The sequence below is a fragment of the Phycodurus eques genome, chromosome 19 (assembly GCF_024500275.1).
Source record: "Phycodurus eques isolate BA_2022a chromosome 19, UOR_Pequ_1.1, whole genome shotgun sequence".
Classification (NCBI taxonomy): Eukaryota; Metazoa; Chordata; class Actinopteri; order Syngnathiformes; family Syngnathidae; genus Phycodurus; species Phycodurus eques.
In genome coordinates this window covers 18,816,376-18,832,585 of record NC_084543.1, presented here as the reverse complement: position 1 = coordinate 18,832,585, position 16,210 = coordinate 18,816,376, and the positions used below count along the sequence as shown (strand labels likewise).

The 16,210-nt window shown below is 47.7% G+C and overlaps 1 protein-coding gene across 1 annotated transcript in view; it reads right to left on the bottom strand.

Annotated features, from left to right (window-relative positions):
* The window catches only part of hs3st3l (heparan sulfate (glucosamine) 3-O-sulfotransferase 3-like), a 28,606-nt gene extending 12,744 nt beyond the window's left edge, over positions 1-15,862 (bottom strand). The window contains exon 1 of the mRNA XM_061705649.1: positions 14,969-15,862. Within this exon, the coding sequence (XP_061561633.1) occupies positions 14,969-15,360 (392 nt within the window). The 5' untranslated portion in view covers positions 15,361-15,862. The remainder of the gene's footprint in view (positions 1-14,968) is intronic.
* Between the last annotated feature and the right edge of the window lie 348 nt (positions 15,863-16,210).

Sequence of the window (16,210 nt, the reverse complement as noted above, 5' to 3'; positions counted from 1 at the left end):
AAAGTATTGTGAAACAGTCAAATGTTCTGCCTATAATTCATATCTTTATTGTTGTACACATTAAAAGGACCAAAACATAATTATTTTATTCATTATGCATTTTTTTTAATTAATCGGTCGATGAATCGGAGATCGGAATTTTATTCTGCCAGATATTGGAATCCGCATCGGTCTCAAAAAATCCACATCATAAAATATGAGAGACCCCATCCATCCATCCAGCCATCCATCCATCCATCTTTACCGCTTTATCCTCACAAGGGTCACGGGAGCCTATCCCAGCCACCTTCGGGCGAGAGGCGGGATACACCCCGAACCGATCGCCAGCCAATCGCAGGGCACATATAAACAAACAAGCATTCGTGCACACATTCACACCTACCGGCAGTTTAGAGTCTTCAACCAACCGACCATGCATATTTTGGGGACCCACACAGGAGCATGCAAACTCCATACTGGCGGGACTGGGATTTGAACCCCAGTCCTCAGAACTGTGAGGCAGATGTGTTACCCAGTCGTCCAACGTGCCGCCACCCCATACATGATGAAGAAAAAAAATGGGAAAGTGTTTACTTACTACTCTTAAGGCCTTTTCACGCAGCACTTGATTTTCTTGGTGTTCTGGGCGCATGGATGACGGCGCTCCGGTGCAAACTTGCCGATATATGGAAGTGGTTGCTTAGCGGCTTACCAGGAAGTAGAATGTTTTTCCCGCCGGTTGGTCTATTGTCGTTAGCACTCTGCAATCACTCCGCCATCCCCGCTCATATCGGACGCATCGTCGGATGTCACAGGACGCCGAACACGAAACAAGAGGAAATTTGGTCAGGATAATCTTTTAGCAGCATCTGACAATCGGGCCTTTTCTGTCTTCAATCAGAAAAGAGGAAAAAAGCTGGGGCCTAATTATCGGTACGTGTACCGCTCTGTAAATGTTCCGTCGTAATTCCAACTGAGATCAAAGGATGAGTGTTTGTCTCGATCTGGAAAAAGGGACATTTCTATTCATGCTGTTGCTTGCCTGAGACAGAGACACGAACTATTGCCCCTTTTATCCATTTCAATGGGACCACTGTGGCGTTGTGATGCTCAGTGAAACATGATGCGGCGAGCTGCAGTCTTCTTCCAATCGTATGAATGAACGCAAGTCGCGATTGTGCAGTTTAATTATTGATTGTTTGGGCAAAATACAAAGTCATGGCAGCCATTCTAAGAATTCAGTTTGACAGAATTTGGCAAGAGTGTAAGACAAACCTTGGGAGGGGGTTGCAGGGGTCCTCACCCCGCATTATATGGAGAGAAAAGGGGGAAACTGCCTGGAAGATCGTTTATTTTACAATTCATGAGAAGGTTTTTCAGCAACATCTTGAACCCTTTCTCTGCTTCTGAAACTTTGCCATCCATGTTTAAATCTGGTTCATCTAAACCATATAACTCGCTTGGATTTTCATACAATTTCCGTAATGTAGCTGCATACAGGGTCCATTGACGTGAGTTCACCGACACCCAAGTCAGTCGGCACATCTGCCTCACAGTTCTGAGTTTCAGGGTTCTACCCTTGCTTGTGTGGCTCACCTGGTACTCCGTAGTTCTTCTACATTCCAAAAACATGCATGTTAGGTTAAATTGAAAATAAGAGCAATAACTAGAAGTACTCTGTTTCCTGCTTGAATGTTGCTGGCTTAACGTCGTTTTGTTCGAATAGAGAGTACACAATACAAAGATTTGCTTTTGTCATGAACGGAACAGAGGATAGGACCCAAAAATGCACGACTCCAAAACAAATGGACAGTTTCCAAAAAGAGAGGTTGAATATACGGGCATAGGTCGGTACACATGCAGGCAATCCAAGAAAGGCAACAGTATCCAAAAACATGAGGCAAAGAGGCGAGGTCGATCATCGGAACAGGGTCTGGTCTTACTGTGAGTCTGTGACGTGGAAACAAGGAATGCTGGAACGCGACGACAAGGTACGACGAACTGGCGACGAGAGGGAACGAGACACGAGGTTAAATACAAGGGGTCATTAGGGTGAACGAGGCACAGGTGGTGAAGATGCTCTCAGGAGCAGGTGTGTGTGAAACAGGGGGAAGACAAAAACCGGAACACACACCCATGACACCTTTGTAAAGTGTAGGCAATGATTCTATGTTAGGTGTCCCTTTAATATGAAATCTGTCTACCTTTTACAGCTATAACAGCTATAACTCTTCTGCAAAGGCCTTGCACAAAGTGCAGGAGTGTGTGTAGGCATTTTTGGAATCCTTCAGAGTTTCTTTCACTGGAACTGAGGAGCCAATATTTTGGACCATTATTGCTCCCAACTTTGTGGGCACAGTTTGAGGATGGCCCCTTTCTGTTCCAACATGACTGTGCACCAATGCACAAAGCAAGGTCCATAAAGATGGATGAACTTGACTGGGCTGTACAGAGTCCTGACCACAACCTGATAGAAGACCTTTGGGATGAATTAGAGCAGAGACTGAGAGCCAGGCCTTCTTGTCCAACATCAGTGTGTGACCTCAAAAATGTGCTTCTGGAAGAATGGTCAAAAATACCCATAAACACACTCCTAAACCTTGTGGACTGCCTTCCCAGAAGACTTGAAGCTGTTATAGCGGCAAAGGGTGGACTCACGTCATATTGAACCATATGAATTAAAAACGGGATGTCACTTAAGTTCATATGTGAGTCAAGGCAGCTGAGAGAATACTTTAGGAAATATTGTGAATATTGACGAACATAGAGGAATTGTATATGAAGGACAAAAGTGAAGTAAAGGAGAAAAAGTCACATATATTTTGAATTTGCAAGAATTTTCATGAGTGGCCTTTAAAGGGTCAAGCTATTAAATTTGGGTACCTAAAGCATTTTTTGCTTTCCCGAGCAATCCGTGTCACGTGATTTGATGGAGGAGCGAAGCTTGCGATGCAATTGGTGGAAGATAATGTATGTCCGGGTTCATATGTTTGTTCGGCTGAGTGCTTTAATGACAAGTGAGTCGTGACACACAAATACATATTTATAAGTGCCCTGTTAACAATATCCATTACCTGTGCGTTATTAGTGTTTTACACAATGTTAAGTAGTGAAAGATGCCGTATAGAAAAGTTAGCCACCTAATAAATAATGATTAGAAAATATATATGCTGTCCCATGATGCCCCCTTAACATTTGTGCCTGCCCCCTCAAGTATGCATCCCTAGAACCTGCCCTGGTCATAATAATCCTAATGTGTGGTTGAGAATTTCAGGCATTATCCATCCAATCCATTTTCTGAGCCGCTTCTCCTCACTAGGGTCGCGGACGTGCTGGAGCCTATCCCAGCTGTCATCGGGCAGGAGGCGGGGTACACCCTGAACTGGTCGTCAGCCAATCGCAGGCCACACATAAACAAACAACCATTCGCACTCACAGTCACGCCTACGGGCAATTTAGAGTCTCCAATTCATGCATGTTTTTGGGATGTGGGGGGAAACCGGAGTGTCCGGAGAAAGCCCACGCAGGCACGGGGAGAACATGCAAACTCCACACAGGCGGGGCCGGGGATTGAACCCGGGTCCTCAGAACTGTGAGGCTGACGCTCTAACCAGTCGGCCTCCGTGCCGCCAATTTCAGGCATTAGAATAGCATTATTATTTCCGCAGAGGCGAATCACTACTCTCTGTTGTGTAACAACAAAACACTGGGAAAGTGTATTTGAAGAAGGGTTAGAACTGAAAGGACCCACTGAAATTAACCAAAAGGAGCCTCTGAATTCCTTTTTTATTTTTTTGTTAGAAAAATGTTGTAGTATTGCAAAAAAAAAAGTGGTGAAATTGACTGAGTCAAAATTGCCCTCAAGAAATAGTTAGGTGTAACTTGACCACATACTCAACAATCCTCATCTTGATGCAGCTACGTGTGAGTTTTTATCACTCCGACTATTGCAACTCTATCTTGCAAACTTGCGGTTTTTGTTCTCCTTTGTAAGGAGCAGCTGGTAACAGGCGACAGTGAAATCCCTTACTAAAGAAATCTGACTTTTAACTGAATTAATTGGCACTTTGAGTGAAAGATCAAACATCCAGTATGGTGAACAGAGGGATTAGCCAGCAGTTTATCATCAACCTCAGTTTGCCTTTGAGGAAGCTCTCTTTAGTTGAGCAATTTCCCAATATTTCATCCACACTCCCTGGCGGGATGTACGCCAGACTCGCCGCAGACGCCGGCTATCGATCTTCGCGGGGGCTTAGCCTAACTATGCATAGGTCTAGACCCAGGAGCAATGTCCACGAGGATGGTCGTGTGATGGACACAAGGAGGTGTGAATACAAGAGGACAGAGGGTAATCATGCAGCAGTGGGCCTCAGCTGGAACTGAGAGTGGCAGGTGGAAAATGGGGGCGTTAGGCACCCACTAGAGCCCCATCAGTAGCATGCTGTGTTATGCGGCGCGTGTTAGAAAATGTGAAGCTATTAAAATGGTCATCAGATGGACTATGCAGCAATGGACAGTGAGTATTGTAGGGTTTGTTGGATCAAATATGGAAATGTTAACCCCGTTTAAGTTGAGATCCAAGGAAAGAACAAGAGCATTAACGGTGTTATTTATGAGACATGTACAAAATTTGAGTCCATAAATATGAGTCTGTATGCATGAGAGTGTTATTAGGAGGCCTCTCGTCGCCCCTGCATGGGGGACCATTAAGGGGTTCCTCTATTGTGGCTGTGCCCCGTCCACTTCCAAGAGACATCCATCATAGAGGTGCCCAGGGTCTCGAGGGAGGGTCTTAACGAGAGCCGAGACGCCCCGCCCGTCTGGGCCTCGTGCCGATCGCCTCCAAAACAGATCCTGGACCAACCACACCTGAACCCCGGTTAATCACCCAATCAACAAAACCACAAGGTGAAAGCCTAATCGGATCTGTTTATAGGAGCAATGATTCCTTCCCAGTTTGGTTCAAGGCATAAAAGAAAGACAAGCACAGTGGAATTATTTGAAACATACAAACATATTTTCTCCTGCTGCGCACGGGCAAACTCGAGTCAGCATTCATTTCTCCCGTTGTCTTTTGTAACGGCCCTGGGAATGGTGCAGAACAACTAATGTTGTGACAGGCATTCTTCTTTGATTTGCATGGCAATTACCTGCCATTGTGTAAACACAAAAACACAAGTAGCACCATACGCTGTGTCGTGGTGGCACAAAGCCACAAACAGCCTCCCTTAATGAGTGCATTATGAATTGCAGATGGATCAGAGTCATCGGAGCAGATGATTCTGAAAAGAATGAGTCCTTTTCCGTCTTCCCCTTTGTCATTGGATGACCTTCACGACATGCTACCCTGAATTTCTCAGAAACAACTACGTGCAATATGCCACTGTGACTCAACTCGATCCAACTCAACTTTATTGAGAAAGATAAACAGTTGTACGCAAGATCAAACATGGAATATAAACTCAATCAATAAATATGATTCTCAAATTGAAATATTCGAGAGCAGCGTCCTTCACATTGGTGTTTGGCACAACAGGAGGTCCAGTTTTATTCCTTTTTGGTGCACAGTCTACATGTTTTGTGTGAAGTTGTTCGAAGATGAGAGAGGAACAAGACTGAAGTCTCCACCGTATGAGATGCTGAAATTGCAATCTGAAGATCACAGCCTCCGTGATGTCACTCGCGTTTGCTGCAGGAGCTGAAGTTTGAATGGAAACAAACAGCTGCAGTTTCCTAACAGTCGTCAGACTGTCAATTGGGGCGCAAAACGCACAAATTTGTCTGAGATTTCCAAATCACGAAAAGGTTGACTCATAGTTACACAATTGAGCACATAATAGAACACGGACTTCTGAACAGTTCATCATTTTGGACTTTTTTATGCAACACTCACTTATCTGTGTTATCATATGAGGCGACATTTGTCATTCGGTCAACATGGTATGGTATAGTGGTTTTCCACATGTACACATATACAGTACGTAATACAACATGCACATTTTTTATTCAGATTTCATCATAGTTTGTTATCAGTTTATTATTTGTGAAAAGAGCAAATATGTGGTTAATTCCAAAATAATGATCTCGGCTTTTAATCCCCTTTTATGGAGTAAACATCCAAGGGTCCTGTTGATGCATCCATCCATTTTCTTTACCGCTTCTCCTCACGCGGGTCGCGGGCGTGCTGGAGCCTATCCCAGTTATCATCGGGCAGGAGGCGGGGTACACCCTGAACTGGTTGCCAGCCAATCACAGGGCACGCACATTCACACCTACGGGCAATTTAGAGTCTTCGATCGACCTACCCTGCATGTTTTTGGGTTGTGGGAGGAAACCGGAGTGCCCGGAGAAAACCCACGCAGGCACAGGGAGAACATGCAAACTCCACACAGGCGGTGCCGGGGATTGAACATTACTTCCAGGTTCATGAAAGATGATCCTGGAGAAGAGATGTTTCCGTTGATGCCAGAGTGACTCAAATGGTGAATTATAATTCCTTTCAAATGTCTTTAGCCAGCACCTCACCACAGTCCTTTTCATCCACCTTCATTCCGGTTGTGTTCAAGGTGGTCTCGACTTGCTTTGGGTTCATTTTGGTTGGCATTGAGACTACATGGAAACCACCTCCCAAGCTTTGCCAGTAAGCCAAGCTCAATAACATTGATGAATTAGAGTGTACCTCTCGAAGAAAATAGAAGCGGGCCTGCCGTCTGGAGGGCAAAATTGTCTCCAGTCGGTGACAGAATCTGAAGGTCAGCCTTTACGCACAAATGCGCACACGTGTTTCTAGCTCATATCGCATTCTTCAGGGTTGAAGCAGAGGTCAGCGCAGATGTGCGACGATGTCGTAACAGTAGTCACCCTTCGACCTCCAGTCCAGCCTGGCTTTATATCTCTCCTCCCTCCAATTTATCTCCCATTCCATTCACTTCTACCCTGAATCCATCTTGAGTCCAATGTGAATTTACTCCAGAGCACTTTTAAAGGAGGCCTTCAGAGCTAGGTTGCTGGAAGAGCTGTGTGTAACATGACCCCTTGTGTTCGAGATAATCCCGCTCCAGGCTAAAGCTTCCTGCTAATTGTCAGAGAAGCTGAGCTGACCAATGCAAAGCGCTCTAATGCTGGAGTCAACCCAAGGTCAGATGAGGACATCGAGGTATCGATCCGAGACAACACAGCAAGCACGCAGTAAACTTCCAGGCAATCTCGTGGTTTAGCACAGCGCTTTTCCTGATCCAATCTCCCTTCAGACAGCATCAGGGCATCTTCGTCTGCCGCTCTGATCTCAATTGCCCCTCTCAAGCCCAACTGAGCTAAACGCTCGCTACGGGCTGGCCAGCGCCACGCTTAAGACAGGCGTGAGATCGGACTACCTAATTATCCACAGCGCGAGCTACGTTACCTGAGCACTACACCAAGTCAGCATGAGCGTAAAGCTAACATTGTTCGCAAACATACCAGTGCAAGACATGTAAAGTGGACACCCCCAAAAACGTGCGACTTAAGCGTGCATAGAGACCGAGCTGCAACAGTCGGCCAGCTCGGGACGCCGGAACGTTACGCGCCCAGCGCGATCCTACCCATTTCATTCATCGAAGAGGAGCTACTGCACAACGTTTAGCAAGAGTCGATGGGTAAAGATTTGTGCCCCGACACCGGAAGTGCGCCAAAAAAAAAATCAGACACCAGAGATGAACAAAACTACAACTTTACTCATCATGAACTATAAAACTAACTATTTATCCTGCCGATCGATACGTAAATAACTATAAATGTATTTCAAAATATGAGAACTAGAATCATCTTTTGTCATGAACATGCATGCAAGTACACGAAATTTGTTCTCTGCATTTATCCCATCACAGTGAACACATGCACACACACACACACACACACACACACACACACACACGTTTTATTTGATTCTAAATATTTTCATTGATCGTTTTGTTTTCAAGGAAAGTAATGTGGTGACCGCGCCGTCAGTGCTGGTGCAGCGCCCTATAGCGCCCTCCATCGACCAGCCGCCATTGGTAGCTAGAGATTGGAATTCACTCTAATGCAGTTCATTTCTATGCAATTGCAAAGTCAAGAACTGTTGCTGTTGCTGAACTGTTGACGTATCCTCGAAGAATTCCGTTTTACGCTACTCGTTATACGTAAAAATTGCAGTTGGAGCTATCAACAGAATCAAATATGCATGTGCCACAACAACTACAACAGGCAATGGAAAGTCAGTTGTTGTCTATTTTAATATGAGTATCCCAACTTTGTTTTTCCAAAGCCATCCATTCATCCATTCATGTCCTTCCAGCTTAACCTCATTTAGGTGGCGTGTGAGCTGGATCATAGGCTAGCTGACTTGGGACCATACATCCTGGAGTATTCACCTGCCTTTTTTCAAAACCACAAAATGTATTGATTCTAATGAAGTTCCCGTGCGCCTAAATAGAATCAGACCACGGACACAAAATAGCAACTAGATTCAATCAGCTTTCTATGACACTCCTGCAAACTAATGTTGGGCAGTCCATCTCAGTTCTTCATGTCATCAATTAACTTCAGTCATACTGGCCTCACAATATGGAACAATTCCATTTCCCTTGTGCTGCGTGTCGTCAACGTGTGTCGTGTTTGTTAATGAACTGGTGTGAGCACATCATTAACTCCCAGCGTATCGTGACCTTAAGTCAGAGGTCAATTGACAGAGCTGACACGCCGTGAGCCCCATCTGGCCCGCGCGGGGATACGTGACAGACTGGTGTCACACTCAAATCACCTGGTGTGACATTTCCCCCCCGAACTCACACACGCACATACTGCAAGACAGGCAAAAACACGAACACTCGTTCTTTCGGGCTGCTACCTTTTCAATGGCTCAACTTGCATTGCAGTGACCGACTCAGAGAAAGTACAGCGCCTGATCCATAATAAAAAAGGAACTTCTGGCAATATTGTGATCATTAAATGAAGGTCTATAGAGATATTTGGGGCATTTTCGTTAAATGTGTACGTTAATGGAGAGGCAGTTGACAAAACAAAAAAATGTAATGTGGTTTACAACATCCACCCGTGGAGGTCTGCTAGCAATTCCGTAGAAACACACTTTTTGTTGTTTCAATTTCTTCTTCCGCCACGTCGAAGAGTGTCAGTGCGCTTTTAACGAGCCGCTTTGACTGGACAGGACTGAAATCGGTTGTTATCGCGCCCACAGCGGGGCAGACGTCGGTGCAGCAGATGCGCTGGTCCACAAAATGACCAACACCGGGTCTGACCTGCCTCCACACAGAGTTACGCCAGTCGTTAAGATACAGTCCTAAAAGTGATTTCCGCCTGCGTTGATGTGAACGTGACAGACTGCCGAAAACAAAGGTCGCTGCAATCAAAAGGTGGTTTGGTCTTAATGTGGTCATACCAGTCCACAGAAAAAAATGAAGCCTTCGCCGATTTGACCACAACTCTCTAAAGCTGTATTCGGAAGTTACACGTTCTGACACTGATGCTGAAACTATGCGTGTGTGTGTGTGTGTGTCAAGTAAGGCTGCCGCTGACATCATTGAGCCAATGCCAATATTGAGCCTCGGTAATATACAGTAAGCTGGTTAGCGTTGCATGACACAGTCCAGATGTGGGTACAATTTTAATCTGCCATATTGGGATCATATTCATGGAGCTGAAACATGAGGCAGAACGCATCAATATGAGACTCCGCTTATAATTGTGTGTCGAGGCAATATTGAGTTGAGTCAAAATACCGTAATGAGTGACAGATCCACTCCTGCCCTTGTTTTGTGCACCGAGTATCGGAAGTTTCGATGGAACAGGCTGAGAACAGAGCCACATGACAACAGTAACATCTGGCTCCGGCCCCAGAGATGATTACTCTGCAGCTCTGCGAGGACTCATCCTGCAGGCCTTGCTCTCACCCTGGTTTACACAGACATACACTGACACGCACAGATCGGTGCAGCCAGATGGCACAGTCTCTTTGACTATCTAACACTCAGCAGAACAGCGGTAGGGATATGTTTTGGTGAGCAAACACAAAGATGAGGAAGCCGAAGGCTGCTTCGACTTGTAGTCGGTGCTGGTGATGGAAACCAAAAACAACCAATTTTATGTCCACTTCATGTTTTAACACTCCGAGACGAGGGAGATGAAATTCTTCTTTTTATACAGGTACTTGATGTAAGATACTTGCGGAATGTGAGCTCAAATCATGAACTAATGTCCATACAAATGAGAAGCACAGTCCCGGACCTGCTTTTTGACAAAACTGCCTTTAGGAGACTTTTGTTATCAACAAAAATGTTCTGCACAGGGGGTCCTCGCTTACGAGGTACCGACATACGAGATTTTGAGGCAACAACCTAGTCCGCACGGCGGCATAAGAGTACATTGTCACGTGGCACGCTCAGTTACTTCCGATCTTACATGTTTTCAGTTGTTTTATATTTATGACCAGGAAGGGTTTTTTTTTTCCCATTCAAATATTGACTGCAATTATAACTTTATGAATGTGCTAGTGTAGCTAAGTGATATTCCAACTTGCGTACAAATTTGGGTTACACAGTAGGAAGGGAACTCCATCATACGATGACAATTAAGTCATGAAATCTCAGCGAAACTGAGGACCCCCTGTACCCCAGGTGTCGAATTGGTGGCCCGGGGGCAGGATCCCGCCCAATCATGCGCATGGATTTTGTCGCATTTTTTGTGAACAATCACCCCTTTAAAAGAAATGTAATCATCGAGGAATTTTCTTTTATAGGCTTCAGATTTCAGAACTAGTTATCCACGTATATGTCATTTTATGAGGCGACAATTCATTTTTATGGGTTCACAGTCATAATGGCCCTCCGAGGAATGTGTGCCCCACAACAAAAATCACTCTACAAAAGGTACTCGACACCAACAACTAGCTTTGTTGTTTTAATGACCTGAAATGATATTAATTAGGGTTGTCATTTAGGGTGTATAAAGGTATGAATGGACGGACAAGCAAAGGTCATGTGGTCGTGCCAGTTCACCGTGTAAAAGTTATTTGACCCTGTTTTTTGTACAGGGATTGTCATGGTCTGTGTTTTGGTTTGGGTTGTGTTTAGTTTTGTTCCATGTTTTCCGTGTCCTCATTAGGTTGTTGTGTTCACCTGTTCTCATCTACTTTGTGTCGACCAATCAGCTCTCTCCAGCCACTCGTGTCTTGTCCAGGTGTTCCTCGCTGTCTCGTCAATTTGTTTGTATTTAGTTCCCTGGTTTCTTTCAGTTCTTGCCGGTTCATTGTCGTTGTCACATGTCTTTGCCATGTCATAGTCGCCAGTTGTCTTTATCATTGTCGGGTGTCATTTTCCCTTTCTATTCCACGTCTTACTCACAGGTCATAGTTTGTTTCCAGTTTTAGATATTCGAGTGTTTCTTTGGTATCTGTTGTGGGACTTTGTTCAGTTTTCCTTTTCTGAAGATTAAATATTATTTTGAGACTCCCGCACTCCTGCCTTGCCTACCTGCTCCCCTGCAATTGGGTCCACCATGTTCTTGCCTTGCGTTACTCTCCCTCGCCCTAACCACGTACGTGACAGGGATTGGCAAAATGCTAAATTACTTGGTTCCTTTCTTCATAAACTACTAGTTTGTGGTCTGAAGAACATGACAAGCTATGCTTTTAAGATTTTATTGGTAAAACAGTTCCCTCCTGGAAGCCGTCACCTTATCGTGGTGGAGCGGTTTGTGTGTCCCAATGATCTTAGGAGCTAAGTTGTCTGAGGCTTCACGCCCCTGGTAGGGTCACCCATGGCAAACAGGTCCGAAGTGAGGGACCAGACAAAGCACGGCTAAAAGACCTCTATGATGAAAAATATAAGTGGATCGAGGTTTCCCTTGCCTGGACGCGGGTCACCGGGGCCCCCTTCTGGAGCCAGGCCTGGAGGTGTGGCTCGAAGGCAAGCGCCTGGTGGACAGGCCTGCACCCATGTGGCCCCGGCCGGGTACAGCCCGAAAGGGTAACGTGGGTCCCCCTTCTTATGGGCTCACAACCTGTGGGAGGGTCCATAGGGGTCGGGTGCAGTGCGAGCCGGGCAGTGGCCGAAGGCGGGGACCTTGGCGATCCGATCCCCAGCTACAGAAGCTGGATCTACGGATGTGGAATGTCACCTCTCTGGCAGGGAAGGAGCCCGAGCTGGTGTACGAGGTCGAGAAGTTACGACTAGATATAGTCGGACTCGCCTCCACACACAGCTCGGGCTCTGGTACCAGTCCTCTCGAGAGGGGTTGGACTTTCTTCCACACTGGAGTTGCCCACGGTGAGAGGCGCCGAGCAGGTGTGGGTATACTTATTGCCCCCCGGCTCGGCGCCTGTACATTGGGGTTCACCCCGGTGGACGAGAGGGTAGCCTCCCTCCGCCTTTGGGTGGGGAGATGGGTCCTGACTGTTGTTTGTGCCTATGCACCAAACAACAGTTCAGAGTACCCACACTTTTTGGAGTCCTCGGAGGGGGTGCTGGAGGGACTCCATCGTTCTGCTGGGGGACTTCAATTCTCACGTGGGCAATGACAGTGAGACCTGGAAGGGCGTGATTGGGAGCATAAGGGTGTCCACACCTGCACTTGGCACCAGGAAACCCTAGATTGCAGTTCGATGATCAACTTTGTGGTCGTGTCATCGAACTTGCGGCCGCATGTCTTGGACACACGGGTGAAGAGAGGGGCGGAGCTGTCAACTGATCACCACCTGGTGGTGAGTTGGCTCCAATCGTGGGGGAAGATGCCGGTCCAACCTGGCAGGCCCAAACGTATTGTGAGGGTCTGCTGGGAACGTCTGGCAGAATCCCCTGTCAGAATGAGTTTTAACTCCCACCTCCGGTAGAACATTGAGTCCGAGTGGACCATTTTCCGCGCCTCCATTGCTGAGGCGGCCGACCGGAGCTGTGGCCGTAAGGTGGTCGGTGCCTGTCGTGGCGGCAATCGCCGAACCCGTTGGTGGACACCAACGGTGAGGGATGCCGTCAAGCTGAAGAAGGAGTCCTATCAGGCCTTTTTGGCCTGTGGTACTCCTGAGGCAGCTGATGGGTACTGGCTGGCCAAGCGGAATGCAGCTTTGGTGGCCGCTGAAGCAAAAACTCGGGGGTGTTCCGACTACAGGGGGATCACAATCCTAAGCCTCCCTGTCTCCAGGGACGCTGTAGAGGAGGGTCCGTCGGGAAGTCGAATCCCAGAGTCAGGAGGAGCAGTGTAGTTTTTGTCCTGGCGGTGGAACAGTGGACCAGCTCTACAACCTCAATAGGGTCCTCGAGGGTGCATGGGAGTTCGGCCAACCAGTCTACATGTGTTTTGTGGGCTTGGAGAAGGCGTTCGACCGCGTCCCTCGGGGAGTCCTGTGGAGGGTGCTTCGGGAGTACGGGGTACCGAACCCCCTGATACGGGCTGTTCGGTCCCCGTACGACCGGAGTCAGAGTTTGGTCCGCATATCCGGCAGTAAGTCGGACTCGTTTCCGGTGAGGGTTGGACGCCCCCAAGGCTGCCCTTTGTCAACGATTCTGTTCATCACTTTTATGGACAGAATTTCTAGGCGCAGAGTGGGTCCGGTTTGGTGGCCTCAGTATTGCATCTCTGCTTTTTGCAGATGATGTGGTTCTGTTGGCTTCATCAGGCCGTAATCTCCAACTCTCACTGGAGCGGTTCGCAGCCGAGTGTGAAGCGGCTGGGAAGAGAATCGGCACCTCCAAATCTGAGACCGTGGTCCTCAGTCGGACAAGGGTGGCGTGCCATCTCCGGGTCGGGGATGAGATCCTGCCCCGAGTGGAGCAGTTCAAGTATCTTGGGGTCTTGTCTTTGAGCTGGCCCGGGAACGCCTCGGGATCCCCCCGGAAGAGCTGGATGAAGTGGCTTGGGCGATGGAAGTCTGGGCGTCCCTGCTAAAGCTACTGCCCCTGCAACCCGACTTCTGATAAGCGCTAGAAAATGGATGGATGGTAAAACAGTTTGAATCGGTTTTTGTATTGTTAAAATAAAGAATCATGTCGAAATAAGGGCAGCCGACCGGTTAGAGCGTCAGCCTCACAGTTCTGAGGACCCGGGTTCAATCCCCGGCCCCGCCTGCGTGGAGTTTGCGTGTTCTCCCCGTGCCTGCGTGGGGTTTCTCCGGGCACTGCGGTTTCCTCCCACATCCCAAAAACATGCAGGGTTGTCATGAACGGAACAGAGGATAGGACCCAAAAATTCACGACTCCAAAACAAATGGACACTTTCCAAAAAGAGAGGTTTAACAGACGGGCAGAGGTCGGTACACACAATCCGAGAAAGGCAACAATATGCAAAAACATGAGGCAAAGAGGCGAGGTCGATCATCGGAACAGGGTCGAGTCTTACTGCGAGTCTGTGACGTGGAAACAAGGAACGCTGGAACGCGACGACAAGGTACGACGAACTGGCGACGAGAGGGAACGAGACACGAGGTTAAATGCAAGGGTTTCATTAGGGTGAACGAGGCTCAGGTGGGGAAGAGGCTCACAGGAGCAGGTGTGTGAGAAACAGGGGGGGGGGGGGGAGGCAAAACCCGGAACACACACACATGACAAGGGTCGGTTCATTGACAACTCTAAATTGGCCGTAGGTGTGAATGTGAGCGCGAATGGTTGGTTGTTTGTTTGTTTGTTTGTTTGTGCCCTGCGATTGGCTGGCGACCAGTTCGGGGTGCACCCCGCCTCCTTGCCCGTTGATAGCCGGGATGGGCTCCAGCGCGCCCGCGACCCTCGTGAGGAGAAGCGGCTCAGAAAATGGCCGCCTGGATGGATGGATTTGAATCAGTATGATACATTTTAAAATGACAAAAGTTCCTAATTGTGAACTATGAGGGAATCCAAAAAATCACATTGAAAAGCAACCTTTTCTGAGGGAAAACCGAATTGCAAACCTTGTGAGAAGTGAGCGAAGTGGGCATAGGTGGGCATAAAATGTCCGTGAAACTCCAGACCAAGTCGGGAAGAAGACCTACCTGTACCAGTCCAGTCCTCGTGCGTAATGCCGGTCAAAGAAGTGCGGTTCGGAACCGAGAGCTCGGATGTCCGGATGGAGCCGCAGAAACTCCAGCAGCGCTCTCGTCCCTCCCTTCTTCACGCCGATGATCAGGGCTCGGGGGAGCCTCCGGGTGGCCGTCCATTCCTTCCCGGAGCCGCTCGCCTCGGCCGCCCCTCGGGAAGCGTTCCCCTCGGAGGTGAGGAGCCCGAGCGCGGGCGGCTCGCCGCCGGGGTTGTCCGCGAGGCCGGACTGGCAGCACCCGGCGAGGAGGTAGAGCAGGGAGAAGCAGACGATGCTCAGAGAGGACGCGATGCCGAGCCGGTGGAAGAGCCTCCGCAGATGCTGCTGATGAGTGTGAAAAGATGCCATCCCTCGCGGAGCCGCGGGAGACGAGAAGCCATTCTCGCTCACATCCCGTCACAGGAGCGCTCCTGGCACGAGGAACTTGCTTTACTTTCTGCCTCGAGTCCACGATGTGGCCTCACTTCGACTACTCGAGGGTAAAGGCTCATCCTCACGAGCAACCGTGCAGGGACTGCGCGTTCCTCGCCCCTTCCCCCCTCCGCGGCGGACTTGCTCTGCAACTCTCAAGAGGATCTCTCTCTCTCTCTCTCTCTCTCTCTCGCAAAACAAAGAAGGAAATCATCATCATCAATTTTTGAAAACAAATTCTACAATAAACATGGCAGCAGAATTGCAACTTTGAGTTTTGAAGAGTCAATGTTTGAAATGGAAAAGAGTTCCAGAGTTGCGGAGCAGACAAAGTCGGACAGATGAGGAAGACAAGATTAGGAATTGCCTTAAATGTGGCGAAAAGAATTTTCAATTGAATTCTGAATATAACTGGGAACCAATGGCGTAAAGGCAGTGGCCGGGGCATCCAAACGGGTTTGGGTGGGCATTAAAACTGGGGGGGGGGGCAAATGTTTTGTCAGCTTCCCAACCCCGACCCCCCCCCAATCAACGATCGGTTGAACTGTTGGAACAACAACAGCATTTACGCACACACAGAGAGGAGGCCGGGTCCTCAGAACTGTGAGACACATGTGCTCACCAGTCATCCACCATGCCGCCCATACATATACACACATATGTATATATATATATATACATATACATACATACATATATACACACATATATACATATACACACATATATATATATATATATACATATACATACATACATATATACACACATATATATATATATATAT